This window comes from Crinia signifera, chromosome 2 (assembly GCF_055691185.1).
Source record: "Crinia signifera chromosome 2, ASM5569118v1, whole genome shotgun sequence".
Classification (NCBI taxonomy): Eukaryota; Metazoa; Chordata; class Amphibia; order Anura; family Myobatrachidae; genus Crinia; species Crinia signifera.
Window position 1 is genome coordinate 266775473 of NC_139218.1, and position 18324 is coordinate 266793796.

Consider the following 18324-nt stretch of genomic DNA (forward strand, 5'->3'; position numbering starts at 1 on the left):
CAGTATAATAAGAATGCTTGAAGGGATGACTGTATTTTTTAATAAAATACATTAATATATAATATAGCAAATATCCTGAGATGCTTCTGTTTTCAGCATTTTAACAATCTGAAAAAAATCTGTTCTAAAACACATTGGGCAAAATTCAGTTTGTGCCCTTATTGGCACTTACTGCTTACAGTATGTAGACATAACAATGGTATATATACATGTCTTTATTGCACTCCACTAAATTGATTTGTTAGTCTACTGTAAGCTTTCTCCAATGAAAACGGTGCTTACTAATTATCACCCATTGTCTATCAATGGGGGTCATTTATGAAACAACATAATGCTGCATATAGATAGAATAGCTGTTGGTGACATCAGGCATCTGTGTTTGCACCAGTTGCATATATATTTATGTGGATACTAGTTACCAGCTAAAATATCATAACAGAAATGTCAGCAATGGTGGCTATGTGTACCCAAACAGAAAAACACTTCAATTGCTCAGTCGGCCACCGGCACACATACTACTTGAATATAGCCCACAGAGTTGAGTTGCAGCGCTAGTCTTTTATTATATAGGAAGCAATGTGCTCTGTAAAATTACATCCTTTAGTGTCGAGAGTTACTTTTTTTTCCTCTGGTCTGGGGTCATATCTGGGTAGAAAGAGGTCTAATACAATAAACACAATTATTTAATTTTATCTAATTAAGCTGTTGAATCACATTCAAAACAAGCTTTGATTTTTTGGACAATATATTAACCCTTTCAGGTTCAACAATGCTAGTGCTGGTAACATATCCAATGGTGAGCCACTTTAAAACAAGAATATTAACATTGTTCAACATCAATGTAGACCATTTTTAAATAATTATATAAAATACAATTAATTTAAATTAAACATTTAAACTAGACTGTTTGAATTTCCCCCAAAAAAATGTGACTACAAAGGGTTAAAACGAGATCTACATATTACAGCCTTTGCTTCATACTGTTGAATAACAAAGGTATAAGCAACATTCTGCAGATGTGCTCAAATTATTCAAATGAATAATAAACAGCCTTGAAAAAGTTGGTTATTGTGGTCCTCTTTCTTTCCTGAGTAGCTAAATGATGAATAAATGAGAAGTGCATTGGTATTTACAAATGGTGGTAACAATTGATAATGATAATATGTAGTTCTTTGCGCTGCCTTTTACACTTTTACAAACCATGGAGGTTTGAGTAATAATAAAACACTCTAAGGTTTGAATTTGTGAGAAATACCCAAATTAATGAAGAATACCCAAAGAGTGAGCCCACAAAGTCAGACGGAGTCTGTGGAAAAAACACAAATCACGCACGCAGGGAAAAAAACATTGATTCTGCAGTTTATGCAAAATCAGTAGCTTTCCACACTTATATCTCAATTTTTGGAGCAGAAAATAGGTTATTTAATTGAATGGCAATTTCGCTCAGCACACACACACACACACACACACACACACACACACACACAGCATTATGTACAGATCACGCAGAAAATGGCTAAAAATCGCTGTGTGTGTAGGCCCCATTAGAGTTATGGAGAAAAAAAATATTGGTGAAACATTTATACCCAAACTTGGCATATTAACATCGCAACAAAAATGTTTTTCACACAGCACTATTTTTTTTGTTTCATTAATGACCTCCACTGCATTTTAGACATTGTGGCTAAAATGAATACTATATTTTTACTGGTAATTACAACTGGTCTATGTGGAAAAATATACTGTACAGTAAAATGTGTAGGACATACAAATGGGAATACATAAAGCTGTTCAGGTACAGTGCTTTCACACAGGTTCCCACACACTGTTGGTGTGAATGAAAGCTGTATTTCATTATGTTCTGTAACACAATTTTCAGCATCAGGTGTAATCAAAACAGATGGAAATGACATGAAAAATAAATACGGAGTGTCCATAGACAGAGATAGAAGAGCCTCAAAGAAAACGTTCTGTTAAAAAAAGTTCCTGATATGCAACATTGTCAAATGAAGCACATTGCAGCTGTGCCAATGACCATGGTGGTAGATATGACAGTTGTGGATAGAAAAAAAACAGATGATGGTTAATATCCCATTCTTGACAAATCAAAAAGTATTAAATGTGTATCTCAAGCAGTATGCGGAAAGTCCCAAAGGCATTTCCTTCTTTCAAGGAAAATCTGCATTGTCCAAAGCTTAAAAATTGTCTTTGTGTCATTTTCTTGAAAAATTGTCCATAGCCGCAGAATATGTTTGCTCAACTCATATGAACATGTGTGAGCGCTGAGATCCGCAAGCACATACATTCATATCAGTACACTGTATGCAGGGGAACACTTTTCCTCTTTCATTGCATACAATCACCAGGCTAGTTATTCTTTGACTTCTTAATGTTGTCATAGGCTTTGTTCATCAGTTAACATAGTATAACCAGTAAATTAGGTTAAAGAGAGAAAAAGTGATAGGAAAAATCATTCTTGACCATCTGTCTATAGCATTCACATCTGTTAGGTCTGGGATTTTAATTTTTAACTGTGAGGATCTTCTCCTCAAATGGTTTTTCTTCCCATGAGGTGTAGTTCTGTCCATCGTTCGGCGCCCAAGTCCATCGCGACTTACGCTTTGCTTTCTGTACTGTATTCCTGAGGTGTCAAAGGACGTTGTTGAATTTCTAACATCAGTCACACTTGTTGTAATTTCATTCCCAGTGACTTCATTATGAATTTCCAGTGTTGTAAGTAATATGTTTCCATGGGCATCCACCTTAAAAGAACATAAATAAAACTTGAGTGAATTATAGGACTTCTCCACACAGTAGCTCATAAAACCTATACCTTTCACCTGAAAATAAGCCAGGCTTAGAAAATAGGGTTTTGAAAAGTCTATAATTTGTACAGATCAATGTTAAGAAAAGTCTATTTTACTTTTGGGTTAATTTATATTTTGTTATTGATTCACTTTTATCAAGTACTGCACTTTAATTAATCTTTGCTTCAGATAATTACAACCTCCATAACAAAGTGTGTTTTGCTGGCGTAATTCACAACTGTGGGCTTGATTCTGATTTTGCTAACATTGCACAGTCAAAAGGAAGTGGCTCTGCAATACTGTTATAATACTGTAGGGTGCATCTGTGGGAAATAACATATGCCATCATCTATGATCTAAGTGCTGCATCCTTCATCATCACAACCTGGTTGCAGCCTTTGGCCAGTCTTTGTATGCCAAAGCTTAATCAGATTGTCCCGGGTTCAGGAAGTCGGTGTCCGATAAGGCAGACACTGGGCTTGGCACACCTACAAAATAGGGAGGACCCACATACATTTTGTAGAATGGCCCTAGTGGTTCTGCCCCCTGATGCCACAGCATGTATAATATATCATGCTACAGCTAAGCAGGGACTGCAAACATTTATGCAGGACCCATTCCGCAAACAAGCAACAGTATACTGCAACTGCACAGACTACAAACCATCCAATTTGTATATAAACCATTGGGTTCCTTACAAATCCAAATAATTACTACACATGCTAAGTTCTGATTGTAAAAAAACTAAATTTTTAGGATCACTTAATTTGATCAGGAATGTTTGCATTTATTTTGTTGAATTGTGTAAATGGTGTGAATCACATCTCTTGAAGGTCTTTTTCATAGAACAATTTTTAATAACAGACATGGTAGTTTTTGTATCAATCAATCAATAAGAATTGTTGAATTATAATTTATCTCATAATGTGATCTGTACTGTAGATTATATATATATTTAAAAAAAATGCATGTATAAAATGAAATCTTAACTGCAGTATAAAAATAAACTTAAAAATCAAGTAAACTCAAAACTTCGGACAAAGGAGCCCAAACCCCATATCTAATTTATTGTGACCCTAGATGCCCGCCGTATATGTTATTTACAGGAATGGGTGCTATTTTGTATATTAACCAACAGACTTGGCTCTGATTTGTTTAGTTTCCACTAAAATAGGCTCTACTTTATTTATTGCCAACTATAATGGATTGTGTATTGTATTGCACAGTAAGGGGGGACTGATGGCAGTTCTGGTAGTCGTGTACAAGATGTGTTTTCGGTATTTTTAAACCATAAGCAAAAATCTCCCCAAAACTTTTTTCACATTGTCATTATAGGGGTTATTCTAGTTCATTCTTTCTGACAAAATCCTTCTTAGATGGACAAAACCATGTACACTGCCGGTGGGGCAGATGTAACTTGTGCAGAGACAATTAGATTTGGGTGGGGTTTTTCTTCAAAGTGAGATCTATATTGCAGTGTAAAATAAAGCAGTCAGTATTTTCCCTGCACAGAAACAAAATAACTCACCCAAATCTAATTCTATCTGCACATGTTACATCTGCCCCCCTGCAGTGCACAAAGGCCCTTATTCTGATCGGTGCGGATTTTACCGCATGCGGACGTCCCGCCGATGTTGATCGTCTGCGCATGTGCAGAGGTCACTCTGCGCATGTGCAGGCGATTTCGCCGCACGTATTCTTTATACGCCGCACAGGGGGCGTAGAGGGGCTACTTAGCCTCATTACCCTATGCATACGCCCCACGTTTCATGGGCTTTCCCATGCAAACGCGGGGCGTATGCATGGTAATGAGGCCGTGACGCGTGTGTAGGGGGCGGGCATCTGACATCGCCGGATGTCAGCTGCCCGCCCCCATACATGATTTCACACGGACAAGTGTCCGTGTGGTCTTGTGTGGCGGGACCTGGTGGAGCGTGCGGCCCTGCATTCGATGTTCGGCGACCATCGAATGCAGGGGCTGCTCCCAAGACGGAGGAGGCGTATCCCCGTCCAATTTCATACGGATCGCCACATATCCGCGTACGGACGGAGGTGGCGATCCGTATGGAAGGCGGGGATTCGCCTGCACGGACATGACCGCATATTTCTGATCGGGCCGCACCGATCAGAATAAGGCCCATGGTTTTGTCCATCTAAGAAGGATTTTGTCAGAAAGAATGAACTAGAATAAACCCCTATGAGAGGGATAAAATTAATTTATTCCGTTTTGGAATAAGGCTGTAACATAACACAATGCGGAAAAAGTGAAGTGCTGTGAATACTTTCCGGATGCACCGTATGCCATTTCATGTTAAGAAAATTATTTCCATGTGTAAAATTGAGCATACCTGTGCTTATTATTATTTGAGCTATTTGGTGGGACCCATGGATGATCAGACAAGCACGGATAATTAATATTCGCTGCTTACTTCTGCTCACTGAAGCCTGTATTTCAGATCCTGCGCTTATCTGCTGAGTTTACAAAGCTGACAAAAAAGTGTCAGAGCCGAATACACCAGGCGTAAAATATATGTTATTTCTTCTTATCAGACTGGAACTGATTAAATAAATGTTACAACAATATTATTATTAAATGATAGACCTAAGCTCAAATGGTAAACTGCATGAAAGCACCGCCTGTATTGACTAAATTGAAATTCCACTGAACTGATGATTTTGTTTACTCTTGCAAAATATATGTTTAGACTTTATTAAAGGACATGATTATTTTAAAAAGATCGGTGTTGAAAGAGGTTTTATATCATGTATTCAACAACACTACGTATTCCTTTGTGTAGTGTTCTGGTTTATTTTCCATTAATATACAGTAGCAAAATTACAGTAGAAGGAAATAGGTTTTCATGTTTAGAGAATATACATTATTTGCAAATTTCAATACATTGTTCAAAAGTGAAGATTATAACTCCACCAAGCAGAACTGACCAAAAATTTCTGAAATGAATATTATACGTAATGTATTGAATTTTGAATTTTGGAACAGAATGGTTAGGAGGTGCTCCTGGAATAGTGTAAAATGCCAGAAGTGACTAAAGTTTCACTCCATTTTCTTGTGTATAACCATATATTACAAACAAGCATTTTAAAGAATACATAGCAATAATAACAGACCCATCACAAAGCTTAGATGTGGTCAATGAGGTAGGACACATCTCGGTGTGGAAGAGGTTAATATGAATCCTATAAGGCAAACAATTCTACAAGCAGCACTTTAGATTAAGTTGAATTCTTAGAAATGTATGCCACTGGATCAATGGTTCTCAAACATTTTTGAATTGTGTCACCTCAGAATTGTTATTACGGCACCCTTAGCCCAAAAGTTTCTTATTAAGAAATGTAAAATATAAATGATATTAAATTAAGTAAATTGTGCTACTATGTCAGACTTCAGTTTATTTGGTGAGGGACAAGATTTGCTTCCGCTTATCCACAAAGTTTATGATTGGCAGTCACCAGCACTGATTTTGTCTAATACATTTATACCATAAATATTTTTAATTATTCCTGGACCTCCAACCCGAAGTACCCTGGAAAGTTCCCCAAGGTGCACCGCAAACAGTTTGGGAACCACTGCATTAGATGACAGCTCAACCTAAAACGCTACTCAATAAAAGTACCTTGGGGAAGACTGAATCATTATCAATTTCTATACTGTAAAGTCCTTCCTCAGGCATTCCCAACCACGGTCCTCAAGGCACACCAACAGTGCAGGTTTTAGTGATATCCAGGCTCCAGCACAGATGGTTTAATCAGAATCCCTCAGATACTAATTAAGTCACCTGTGCTCAAGCCTGGATATCTACAAAACCTGCACTGATGATGTGCCTTGAGGACCGTGGTTGGGAATGCCTGTCCTACATATTCACATATTGCATGATAATTTAGCAAATTTAAAAGTGGAACAGCTTGGTGCAATTAGAAAAATGAATATGTGGATACAGTGTTAATTCTGCAGTATCCCAACTATGTGAGTAAAGTAAAAAGTGTCCATCATCCTTGCCCAGAAACAAGATAGCAGATGGCCATAACGACAGGGTTGGAGGTTGACAGCAGCCAAAAGTACAGGAGGCTGTTATAAGGTGTCACGGGATTGACATTTACAACAATGAATGTGTATTTTAGCCAATAAAAGTGTTTAGATTCATATTTAAATATATCCATTGTGATGTTTTCATTTTTATATACAAGTCAGTGATATAGTGGGGGGAAAAAAACATATAACTATAATCTGCAAGTTCAAAAAACCTTTTACCCCCAATGGAACAACTCAAAATACATGTCTAACATCATTAAACTAATTTCTTTCCAATGTAGATAAAATAACTATAAAAGTCAATGTTTGTACTAACCATGTTTTACTATTCAAACAATTTGTAACACATTATTACACATCGGAAGAGTGTATTAGAGGTAATGCAATATAATGTCACATTTGTATAATAAAAAGCAGTTTTACAAAGTTATCATCTACTATGAACTACAAGCCGTGATTTCACTCTTTGAAACCTCTAATAACTTGATTGATTTTCTAGTCGCTAATGAAAAAAGTTGTGGGACATTGGTCCTTCTTCAGTATGGATCACATTTGCAAACCTACCAATGCGATTCATATCAAGGTAAATGCAATGCTGCATTTATGGTCCCAGATCAACATGGTATCTGGGACCAACATGGCGACCATCGGTTGTGCTGTTCATCTGGGACAGCAAGCTGAGTTAGCCTCAGATTACTCAACATGGACAAAACACATTCCTTTGTCTCGCCAATCCTGGGAGTGCCGGCCACCCCTACCCCAGAATGCCTCTGCCTGTCAATCATGCAGAGGCGTTCACAATACTGTAATAAGATCATTAAAGAATGAGGGCCGTAGAATTTAATCTAACATCTAGGGTACATTGATCCTCCTAATACAGCTGGTCTCTCTGCTTGCTCCTAATGAGACAGGCCTTCTTCAAGCTGCCACTGAAATGTAAGCTTCCCCTTGGTTTAGAAAGGGAACTTCATGGAGGAGGCAAATTGGGAACAACAGGGGCTGATTGTAAAAGTCCAGAAATAATAATAACAACATCTATGCACTGTTACAGGTGAATTTACTGTGGCAGGCAACTCCAATGTCAAATATCTAGCACAAGTTACAGTACATAAACGAGACTTTTAAATTCAGTACTATTACTGTATATAAGTATATAAAATATTTTACCCTGTTGCTTTCACATTTATTGCGATCATTGTTTGCTTTTGCGGTCCTCTCTGCAAGCTTCTTTTGCATTTGTGGGCCTCTTCCAAAAAATATATAGTTGACAAATGCATACTCCAGTAAGGCCAAAAACACAAACACAAAGCATCCCATCAAATACATATCGATAGCTTTAACATAAGGGATCTTGGGCAACGTTTCTCGAAGATGAGTGTTGATCGTTGTCATAGTCAGAACAGTAGTTATTCCTATAAAAAACCATGTTATTCATTAATACTACCATCATCATCATTTTCTTTATAAACTATATTATGAAAGTAAATTACAATACAGTATAATGTTAATCTGACTTTTAAACAAGCTCTGTTAAAATGTAATTATTCCAGCTCCACTCCATTACAAAAATCTGAAGCCCCTCCCATATTTTAGCTCAGTGTCTTTAGATAGTTTCATACCATTTAAAAGAAAGACTGGAAATTATTCTTGTTACTAGGATGGAGTTAATAACTCCTCCCCAGAAAACAAAAATCCTGGCGCTCAATCAATAGTGATGGTTAGTTTAATTGAAAGAATATATACAGTATGTATACAAATAATAATAATAATAATAATAAAATTCACAATTAGCTGCTGCCAGTATCAAATGAGATCACCCGAGCTCATTAGAAAAGACAAAAATTACAAAGAATGATACTCGGTGCTGCTGATTGGCACAAATAAATAATGTCTGCTGAGTGAATAAGTTTGCGGACACACTGCTTAAATTTGTATCAATTTTTATAAAGATATAAAAAGGGGAAAAACAATTAGACAGTCACATACACATATAAGTAACAATTGTTATCAACACATTAAAATACAATTAAAAATGTAGTAGCAATCCTGAATGAGAGGTCTCCAGTGATATGCAGAATATTATGGGTTCTGCTGATGTATAAAATGGACAGTTCGTGTTAATACACGGTTTTTAAAGGTAGGTAAATAGTAGCCACTATAATTGAATACAAGCCAATCCTTTTAGCGTGTAATGGACACGCAAGTGATTTATATGGGCAATAGGGGACCAAGCATGCATAGGTTATCTGGAGGACGTTTCTTAGGGAGCAAAAAACAGTTTGTGTTTGTTGGTAATATGCTCACCTAATAGGTGTATTGTCCAATCCTCACGGAGCGCCGGTTATTAGGCAGCCAGAGCGGCTTATGATGTTGAAAAGCCGGTACTTGATTATAGCTGCGCCGGTTATGGAAGTTAGCCCGTGATGGTAACACAAGTTTTGCACGGTGTCCGTGCTGGCGGGAGTAGTACGCCGGCAGCACTTCCAATGCAGGAGATGGGTGTAGATTGGCTATGCACGGTGTCCACGCTGAACGGTCTTGTATGCCGACGGCGCTTCCAGTGCAGGAGACAATGTAGGTGAGCGGTACGTGGTGTCCGTGCTGAGGGGCCTGGTGAGCCGGGAGTACTTCCACGGCGGGTAACAGTTGATAGCGTCTAGCGTGGTCCAACTTGGGCAAACAAAAGTTTGAAAAAGTTTCCAGCACACGAGTGGTTACGAAACGCGTTGACGTCAGCAAAAGCTCAGTGTGAGGTCTCCTGTTTGTTTGCCCAAGTTGGACCACGCTAGACGCTATCAACTGTTACCCGCCGCGGAAGTACTCCCGGCTCACCAGGCCCCTCAGCACGGACACCACGTACCGCTCACCTACATTGTCTCCTGCATTGGAAGCGCCGTCGGCATACAAGACCGTTCAGCGTGGACACCGTGCATAACCAATCTACACCCATCTCCTGCATTAGAAGTGCTGCCGGCGTACTACTCCCGCCAGCACGGACACCGTGCAAAACTTGTGTTACCATCACGGGCTAACTTCCATAACCGGCGCAGCTATAATCAAGTACCGGCTTTTCAACATTATAAGCCGCTCTGGCTGCCTATTAACCGGCGCTCCGTGAGGATTGGACAATACACCTATTAGGTGAGCATATTACCAACAAACACAAACTGTTTTTTGCTCCCTAAGAAACGTCCTCCAGATAACCTATGCATGCTTGGTCCCCTATTGCCCATATAAATCACTTGCGTGTCCATTACACGCTAAAAGGATTGGCTTGTATTCAATTATAGTGGCTACTATTTACCTACCTTTAAAAACCGTGTATTAACACGAACTGTCCACTTTATACATCAGCAGAACCCATAATATTCTGCATATCACTGGAGACCTCTCATTCAGGATTGCTACTACATTTTTAATTGTATTTTAATGTGTTGATAACAATTGTTACTTATATGTGTATGTGACTGTCTAATTGTTTTTCCCCTTTTTATATCTTTATAAAAATTGATACAAATTTAAGCAGTGTGTCCGCAAACTTATTCACTCAGCAGACATTATTTATTTGTGCCAATCAGCAGCGCCGAGTATCATTCTTTGTAATTTAAAAGAAAGAGTCTGAAGGCAGGATCAGCCCTACATAGTGGGTGCTAATAGCTGCCTAAAATACTGAATAAGTGGACCAACCAGGGCACCAGCCACTGGCATGAAGGATGAGCAGCGGCCATCAGTTTACAGGTGAAACCAAATCACCTACAAGACTGTAATGGGCTGGTAGTATGGTACTTGGCTAAAACATCACAATCTGAACACTAGATGATGCAGTCCCACTTGCTGAGGAAAGAATGGGAGCAAAAGGCACAATTTAAAGAGGCACTACCTAGTAAACTAAAAGGGCATTTTAGTTGCTATGACAATACTAGACCCATTCTTATATTTCAATCTACCGACATCTTAATAAACAACAAAAGAACAGTAACATCCAGAAATAAAATAATCCTGAGAAATAATATTAATTTAGTCAGATATGAGCACATCATCCATTATGATTAAAGTATGTCATGGAGACATTTGTTTATTCTAAAGCTCTTTTTATGGGTACGTTTATGGCACACTAAATATTACATCATAGGATTACAATCTCCCTGGTCAAATGTCTCTGCATTCTATCATTTATTTCAATCTGCAATGACTCTGCTTCAATAGCATAGTGACCAAAATGCTCTCCTATTGTCAGAGCCCACAATACAGGGTGACAGTACTGTAACAAGATTTATGTGAACAAGAGGCAAAATGTGAGCCCAATAACATACGGTGACAACTGCATTTTATTTTCAAGAATAATGGCAGGTATAACCAGTCCTTGAATGTTTTCTTAATAACTGGGGGGGGGGGGGCATTTATTAAAATTTGAACAACAAACAACCCATATTAAAATATAAGCAATAAAGTTTGATCAGTTATTCTTGTTAGATTAAAGGAAACACACTGTCTGTCCAACTGCTATGAGTTACTGCAAGCAGGGCAGCCGAGAGGGGGGAGCAGGTACTAATTACAGGGACCCGGGCTTGCTGGAGGGGCCCGGCAGGGGACTTGATCCGACCTCCCCCATTCCCCCTCCATCCCTCCCAGGCAGCAGCAGCACACACCTCTAAAGAATGTGCTGAGCTGACAGCAGGCTCAGCATGAGTGTCTCAATGACAGCGTGAGAGCTCATGCTGAGCCTGCTGTCAGCACAGCACATGCTGTAGGTGTGTGCTGCTGCTGAGGGGGGGGGGGGGGGGGGCAACAACAACACCCCCCTCGCCTTTTGAGTTTTTTTCACCCCCTCTAAAAATTTTGGGGGTGTGGCCCAAGGCTACACCTCCCGCACTTAGGTCACACCCCCAAAATTTTACTGGGGCCCGGTATACCTCTCGGCTGCCCTGACTGCTCTTTTGCACCTGTTTAGAGAAGACTAACATTATCTGGATGCAGCATTCCATTATTCTTCTTTTTCTAATATGTTATTTTGACCTATGTCTACTATAATAAACCACATGTAAAATGCAATCGAAACAAGTCAGCGTCAAACGCTATCACCTCAAGTCTCTAATAAAATGTTTACAAATTTTTTGAAGCACCAATTTTAGGTAACTATAACTTATTTCATATAAGAAAATCCAAACAAAAATAGTGAGTGGTATTAACCCATGATCATAGGTTTGATTCCCACCATGGCCCTAACTGTGCGGAATTTGTAAATTCTCCCCGTGCTTGCGTGGGCTTCCTCCGAGTACTCTGGTTTCCTCCGACAATGCAAAAATATACTGGTAGGTTAATTGATTGGTTACCAACAAATTAACCCACAAATTAATTTGTGTGCGTGTATATGTGGTAGGGAATATAGATTGTAAGCTCCACCGGGTAAGGGACTTATGTGAATGTTCAAATATTCTCTGTAAAGCGCTGTGGAATATGTGTGAGCTATATAAGAAACTGTTAATAAATAAATACATTAATTAATTAACTAACAGGAATCATTGGCATTTGCAATCAGATTTTTTTTTGACAGTGTTAAATGATTTGCTATTGCACAAGTACGGCTGGAGCCCCTCTCATTCACTGCCAGCGCTCGCCAGAATGTACCCGCTGGCGAGAGGTAACGAAGAGGGACTCCATTAGACTGAAACGCACGCGCATCCCAGTCAGTTTTTACTACTTTAAAAATCAGCACTTTTAAATGAATAGTTTGAATGTAAAAAACTTAATTGAATACACACCCCCCACCCATATTTTGCTAGAAATTGCACTTGGATAGCAGCACAATTTTCCCAAGTTCTCTTATTACTTGCATTCACTGCAAATAAAATACCATATTCTGGTAGTGTGTGGCAGTATTAAAATTACTTGCTATCTGGGCTATCCCTATGAAGCATAGGGTAATTTTAATTGTAATTGAAGCTAACTTAACAACTTTCCAATCATCCACTGCCTTTCTAAAGGCCCATACACACTGGGCGACTTTTGAGCTGAAAGCCGCTCAAAACAGCCTGTTTGAGCAGCTTTCAGCTCAAAGCCGCCCAGTGTGTATGCCCCAGCGGTGAATGCTGCTGCGCGCTCCTGCAGACATCGCCGGGAAAGCAAAGCAAAGCTGTCCTCTCCCCTCTGACGGAGCCGGGCAGGGGGAAAGCCGTTCAGTGTGTATGCACTGAGCAGCTTTCCCTGCAGCGGTGATTGTCATCATCACTGTCCATACACGCTGGGCATAGTCGCCCAGTGTGTATGGACCTTATGTCACTATAGTAGCCATATTGATTCGAGACAACATAAAGAGGTAGATGGTAGCAGTCACTGTGCAATCTTGAACACTGACATAAATGGACCCAGGCTGTCAGCAAACACCCAAGGATCTAGGAAATAGGCATTAAATTAATAATTTGGTTCCCACCTTTCTAATTGCTCAGTTGGCCCGATAAATTATGTAAAGCAAAAAAAAAAAAAAAAACACATACCTCCCAAGATGGATGGACAGATCGATATCTACTCTACTTCTGGACTTTCATCTTAATGTATAATTGCCATCACCTGTGTTGAACAGGTTTACCAATAAGAAAAGTGTTTCACCACAGGTGATGGCAATCATACATTAGGAGGAAAGTCCAGGAGCAGAGCATTGTGTCCCTCCTGGAGAGGGTCAAGTTGGGAGGTATGCAAGCATATGGGCAAGCCCATGTTGAACTGCAGGAGGAGAAGATGTGCAGTGATATGTGCAGAGGGGTTTAGATTTGGGTGTGTCCAGTGTAAAATAAAGCTGGATAACATTTTTGAGCTACATGCAAAATCGGACAGTATTTACCATGCACAGAATAAAAAAATATAGATATATTTGCTCCTCTTGCATGGCAACATGGTTTGTTCCAGAGTTATTTGCTTTTTGTTCTGCTTAAGTTACAAACAGGATTCAGGCCCACTGTAAGCACTGTGCACAAAATGCTCAAGAGTATGAGCACTAAGAGGTAATAAAGAATTAATTGAAAAAAGAAAGTTAATAAACTTGAGTAAAACAAATTCCCAGCTCAATAACTTTACTCATTGTTAGTGACACTGATACATTCACATATCAGTGTCACACACTCATGCACAAACATGTTAATGTTGCCTGCAATTAAGGTCAATTGAATTTTCCAGATGGTCAACCTGACATTTATTTTCCAAACCCAATCACTATCCTAATTGTCTTCCACATACAGGATATGTGCATTGTACCCAGGTCTAGTGGCAACATAATACGTGCAGGATGCTGAAAGACTGGATTTTTTTTTTTACAAAATGTTCATTATACATATTTCTCTATATACATAAATATACATAAATATACATTTGGGTACTCTTTACTTAGTTGGGCGCCAGCGATTGAAATCGCGGGCGTCGGGGGTAAAAATCGCGGTCATCGCGGGCATCGCGGGTAAATCGGGATGGCCGCGATGACCGCGATTTATACATAGGGAACAATGTTAAAAAGGCTGATTGACCGCGATTTTACTGTTAAATGCCTCAATGGACCCGATTTGGCCATAGGAATCAATGTTAAATGGGCCACAGAGCCCAAATAGGCACAATTGACCCTTAAATGTCCCCCCCAATTTTTAACGCCACCCCACGATCCACGCCAACCAGAAGCGTGGCGAGCGCAGCGAGCCCGCGAGGGGCGGCGGTACGCGTCCTCCGACCTTTTCATGCCCTACTATCCACTAGGGCGTGGAGTGAGAATATAATAGTGTGGCGAGCGCAGCGAGCCACCGAGCCCGAAGCGTGGCGAGCGCAGCGAGCCCCGCGAGGGGACGCGGATACCTTCACAGGTAGACGCGTCCCCTCGCGGGCTTCACAGGTGTCGGCGTCGCCACGGACACCTGTGAAGCCCGCGAGGGGACGCGTATAACTGTGAAGGTTTCCGCGTCCCCTCGCGGGGCTCGCTGTGCTCGCCACGCTTCGGGCTCGGTGGCTCGCTGCGCTCGCCACACTATTATATTCTCACTCCACGCCCTAGTGGATAGTAGGGCATGAAAAGGTCGGAGGACGCGTACCGCCGCCCCTCGCGGGCTCGCTGCGCTCGCCACGCTTCGGGTTGGCGTGGATCGTGGGGTGGCGTTAAAAATTGGGGGGGACATTTAAGGGTTAATGGGCTCTGTGGCCCATTTAACATTGATTCCTATGGCCAAATCGGGTCCATTGAGCCATTTAACAGTAAAATCGGGTCCATCGCGCCTTTTAACATTGATTCCTATGGTAAATCGGGAGCATCGCGTCGCGGGCATCGCGGGTACATTTATGGCCGGCCGCGACGCGACCGACACGATTTCCATGTTTAACATGGGTTTCAATGGGAAATCGCGGGCATCGCGTCGGTCGCGTCGCGGGCAGACATAAATGTACCCGCGATGACCGCGACGGGCGCCCATCTAGGTAAAGAGTACCTACATTTGCTACACCGATCTAAACAGGTTTATCAATTACAAAAAAATACATGGATGTACACACCTACAGATGTATTTGTCAAATCTATCTGGTGGGAACAAAAACCTGGAAATGTATGGGAGCAAATCAAAAACTTGCACCAAAATGCTGGAAAACAGACAATAGTTGGTCAGACAAATTGGTTAAACCAATTGATTTAACAAATGTTATCCAAGCAATGATTTTTGTCTGTTTTTCTGCATGTTGGATCAAAATGTTGATTGTAGTTTGCACATATACATTTCCCGGGTTTTTGTTCCCACTGACAGATTGGACAGTTAAATATTTAGGTGCGAACCCAGCCTAAGAAACAAAACAGTCTGCCAAGCTGCAAACGTTAGTTTTGTCATAAAAGCAGGAAATCCATCCAGTAAGAAACTAGTGTTAGCACTATTGTATAGATTGTATATTTTGAAATGAGTAAATACCACATTCTAGGTTCACCCATTTGAAAATCAAAAGTTGGACATTAACCCGATGCTGATTTAAAATAGTAAGATGTAACTTCTCTTTGTTTCTCCCGGAATTTTATAGGGCTTCAGAGGATTCCTATTGGAGCACACTGACCTGCGTGTGGATCCCTATGTGTACACCAACGCATTTCTGACCTCACCGTCCTTCCTCAGGGTGTGACACCCTGAGGAAGGACGGTGACATCAGAAACGCGTTGGTGTACAGGGACGCTGGACACAGGAGAGACCAATATTTACCCCATACCATCTGGGCATCACAATTTATTCCAACTCATTCCGGGTGAGAAGGATAAAATTTGTGTATATTGGCACTTTTCTGCAAAGGCTCCCATTTTTACTTCGTTTTTATTCTGTTGTTTTTTACTTGTTGGAAATAAATATCTTTGAAGAAAAGGAAATTTCCATTGCCTACATTTTTGCCCTAAGGAGGATACAAAAGTGAAAGTAAACGCTACGTGAACATAGGGACCTTTGTACAGGTCAGTTTGGTTTCTATATGTGAATGGTGCGTTTCATCTGTTGGAGTTGGGATTTATGAGAAGATACGTTCACCTTAAAGAAACCTTTATGTGAACTTAGGGACCAGTTCCCAGGTCTGTCACGTCTCTCACAGCCTATACACAGATCTGTTAAGTGGTAGAGACGAGACAAAGAAATGCTATGTGCACATGGCCGGGTTACTGTCCAACTTTTAATTTTCCAGTGCATATAATGGAGTGGTGCTCCTTGGATGGAAACCAGGCGGCAGATTTGGGAGCACAGTGGAGCTGGGATAGTTTTTATTGTAGGTTCACCCATTTAGTTGACAAAATGAAAGGGAAATTGCACAGATCATGTTTTCAGGGTGTTTTCCCAACTAACAAATCTGTCAGCAGATGAATATGCACACATGGCTATCCAATCATCAGCTAAACAGATTGTATTTAACTCTGACCAATCAAGTAAGTATTTTTAAAGAAAACTTAAGAAAAAGTTATCTTAACATATTAAAAGCAATTTTTTTTCAATGTGCCACAGTAGTGTTTAGTAGTCCAACATTAATAATTTTCCTATTTTAAGGTATAATTGATGATGTGATGGTCGCAAAGGTGTCATCATTCTGGCTGTACCATAAAATATATACTACAGGTCATTAAGTATTACTTTAAAAGAATAGAATTAAACAATATTATTTTACCTCATAAGTAACCTACACTATTTTGTGGAATAGATATTTCTTTAACATTTTATACTTTATATATACATACAAGATTGGAGGTAGGAGCAGATCGGGACTGGAGGTGTGGTGGAAAATTTGTGGGCTAAAAAACTGTCACAGCTCAAAGTGAAAGTACATTAGAGAAGCCATCATTTTGATATGCTGTTAACTATATATATACATTTTCTTGAGATCATTCTGCACACACATTACTTTGTTTTGTGGGTTTGTTTCACCTCATCTCTAGCGCAGGTCTCCTCTCCCCTATACATACACACACACACACACACACACACACAGTGCTTGCACAACAAAATGGCATACCGGCAATTCAAGCACTGCATTCTTTTCTTTGTTTTACTTCCAACAGCTTCTTCACGATCACTGTGGCCAGCAGTGATCGGGCGGCTGGCAGCAATCCCCTCTACCGCACTCAGTGGGCAGCCAGTGGCAACTCCCCCTTTCCACACTTAGCATGCAGCCAGTAGCAACCCCCCTTTCTGCAATCAGTGGGCGGCCAGCACAAAACGCACCCCTTTAGCCCCAGCAGCAACTCCACCCCTCTGCACTTAGTGGGCAACCAATGGCAACCCCTTCTTCCACACTCAGTGGGCGGAGAGTGACACCGCCCCCACTCAGCAGGCACCCTCATTGATGCTCAGCAGGCACCCTCCTTTACACTCTCCCTGCTGTCAATCTCCCTCTCCCTGTGTCCTGGCTGTCACTTTCCAATTGGCTTCACTGTCACTCCCTATCCCTGTGTCACTACTGTCACTCACTATACCTGCTGTCACGGTCCCTAAATTTTGTCCCTCTTGCTGTGTCCCTGCTGTCATTATCCCTGTGTTCCCACTGTTACTCTCCCTGTGTCCCTGCTGTCACTCTCCCTGTGTCCCCGCTGACACTCTCCCTGTGTCCCCGCTGACACTCCCCCTGTGTCCTGGCTATCAGTCTTCCTGTGTCCCTGCTCTCACTCTCCATGTCTTGCCACTGTCTTCTCTCCGTGTCTCCACTGTTACTATCCCTGCTATCACTGTCACTGTCCCTGTGTTTCTGCTGTCAATTACTGTCCTAGCCATCACTGTCCCTAAATTTCATCACCCTTGCTGTGTCCCTGCTGTCACTCATCCTGTGTCCCCACTGTCACTCTCCCTATGTCCCTGCTGTCACTCTCCCAGTGTCCCTGCTGTCACTCTCCAAGTGTCCCTGCTGTTACTCTCCCTATGTCCCTGCTGTTACTCTCCCTATGTCCCCACTGTCACTCTCCCTGCATTGCTGCTGTCACTCACTGTCCCTGTG

The 18324-nt window shown here is 40.8% G+C and overlaps 1 protein-coding gene across 4 annotated transcripts in view; it reads right to left on the reverse strand.

Annotated features, from left to right (window-relative positions):
* Window positions 1–629: 629 nt before the first annotated feature.
* The window catches only part of GABRB3 (gamma-aminobutyric acid type A receptor subunit beta3), a 357556-nt gene continuing 339861 nt past the window's right edge, over window positions 630–18324 (reverse strand). For all 4 annotated transcript variants that reach the window (XM_083168571.1, XM_083168570.1, XM_083168573.1 and 1 more), the window contains 2 exons: window positions 8026–8270; window positions 630–2762 (listed from right to left, as the gene is read on the reverse strand). In XM_083168571.1, the coding sequence (XP_083024697.1) occupies window positions 2412–2762; window positions 8026–8270 (596 nt within the window). In that variant the 3' untranslated portion in view covers window positions 630–2411. The remainder of the gene's footprint in view (window positions 2763–8025; window positions 8271–18324) is intronic.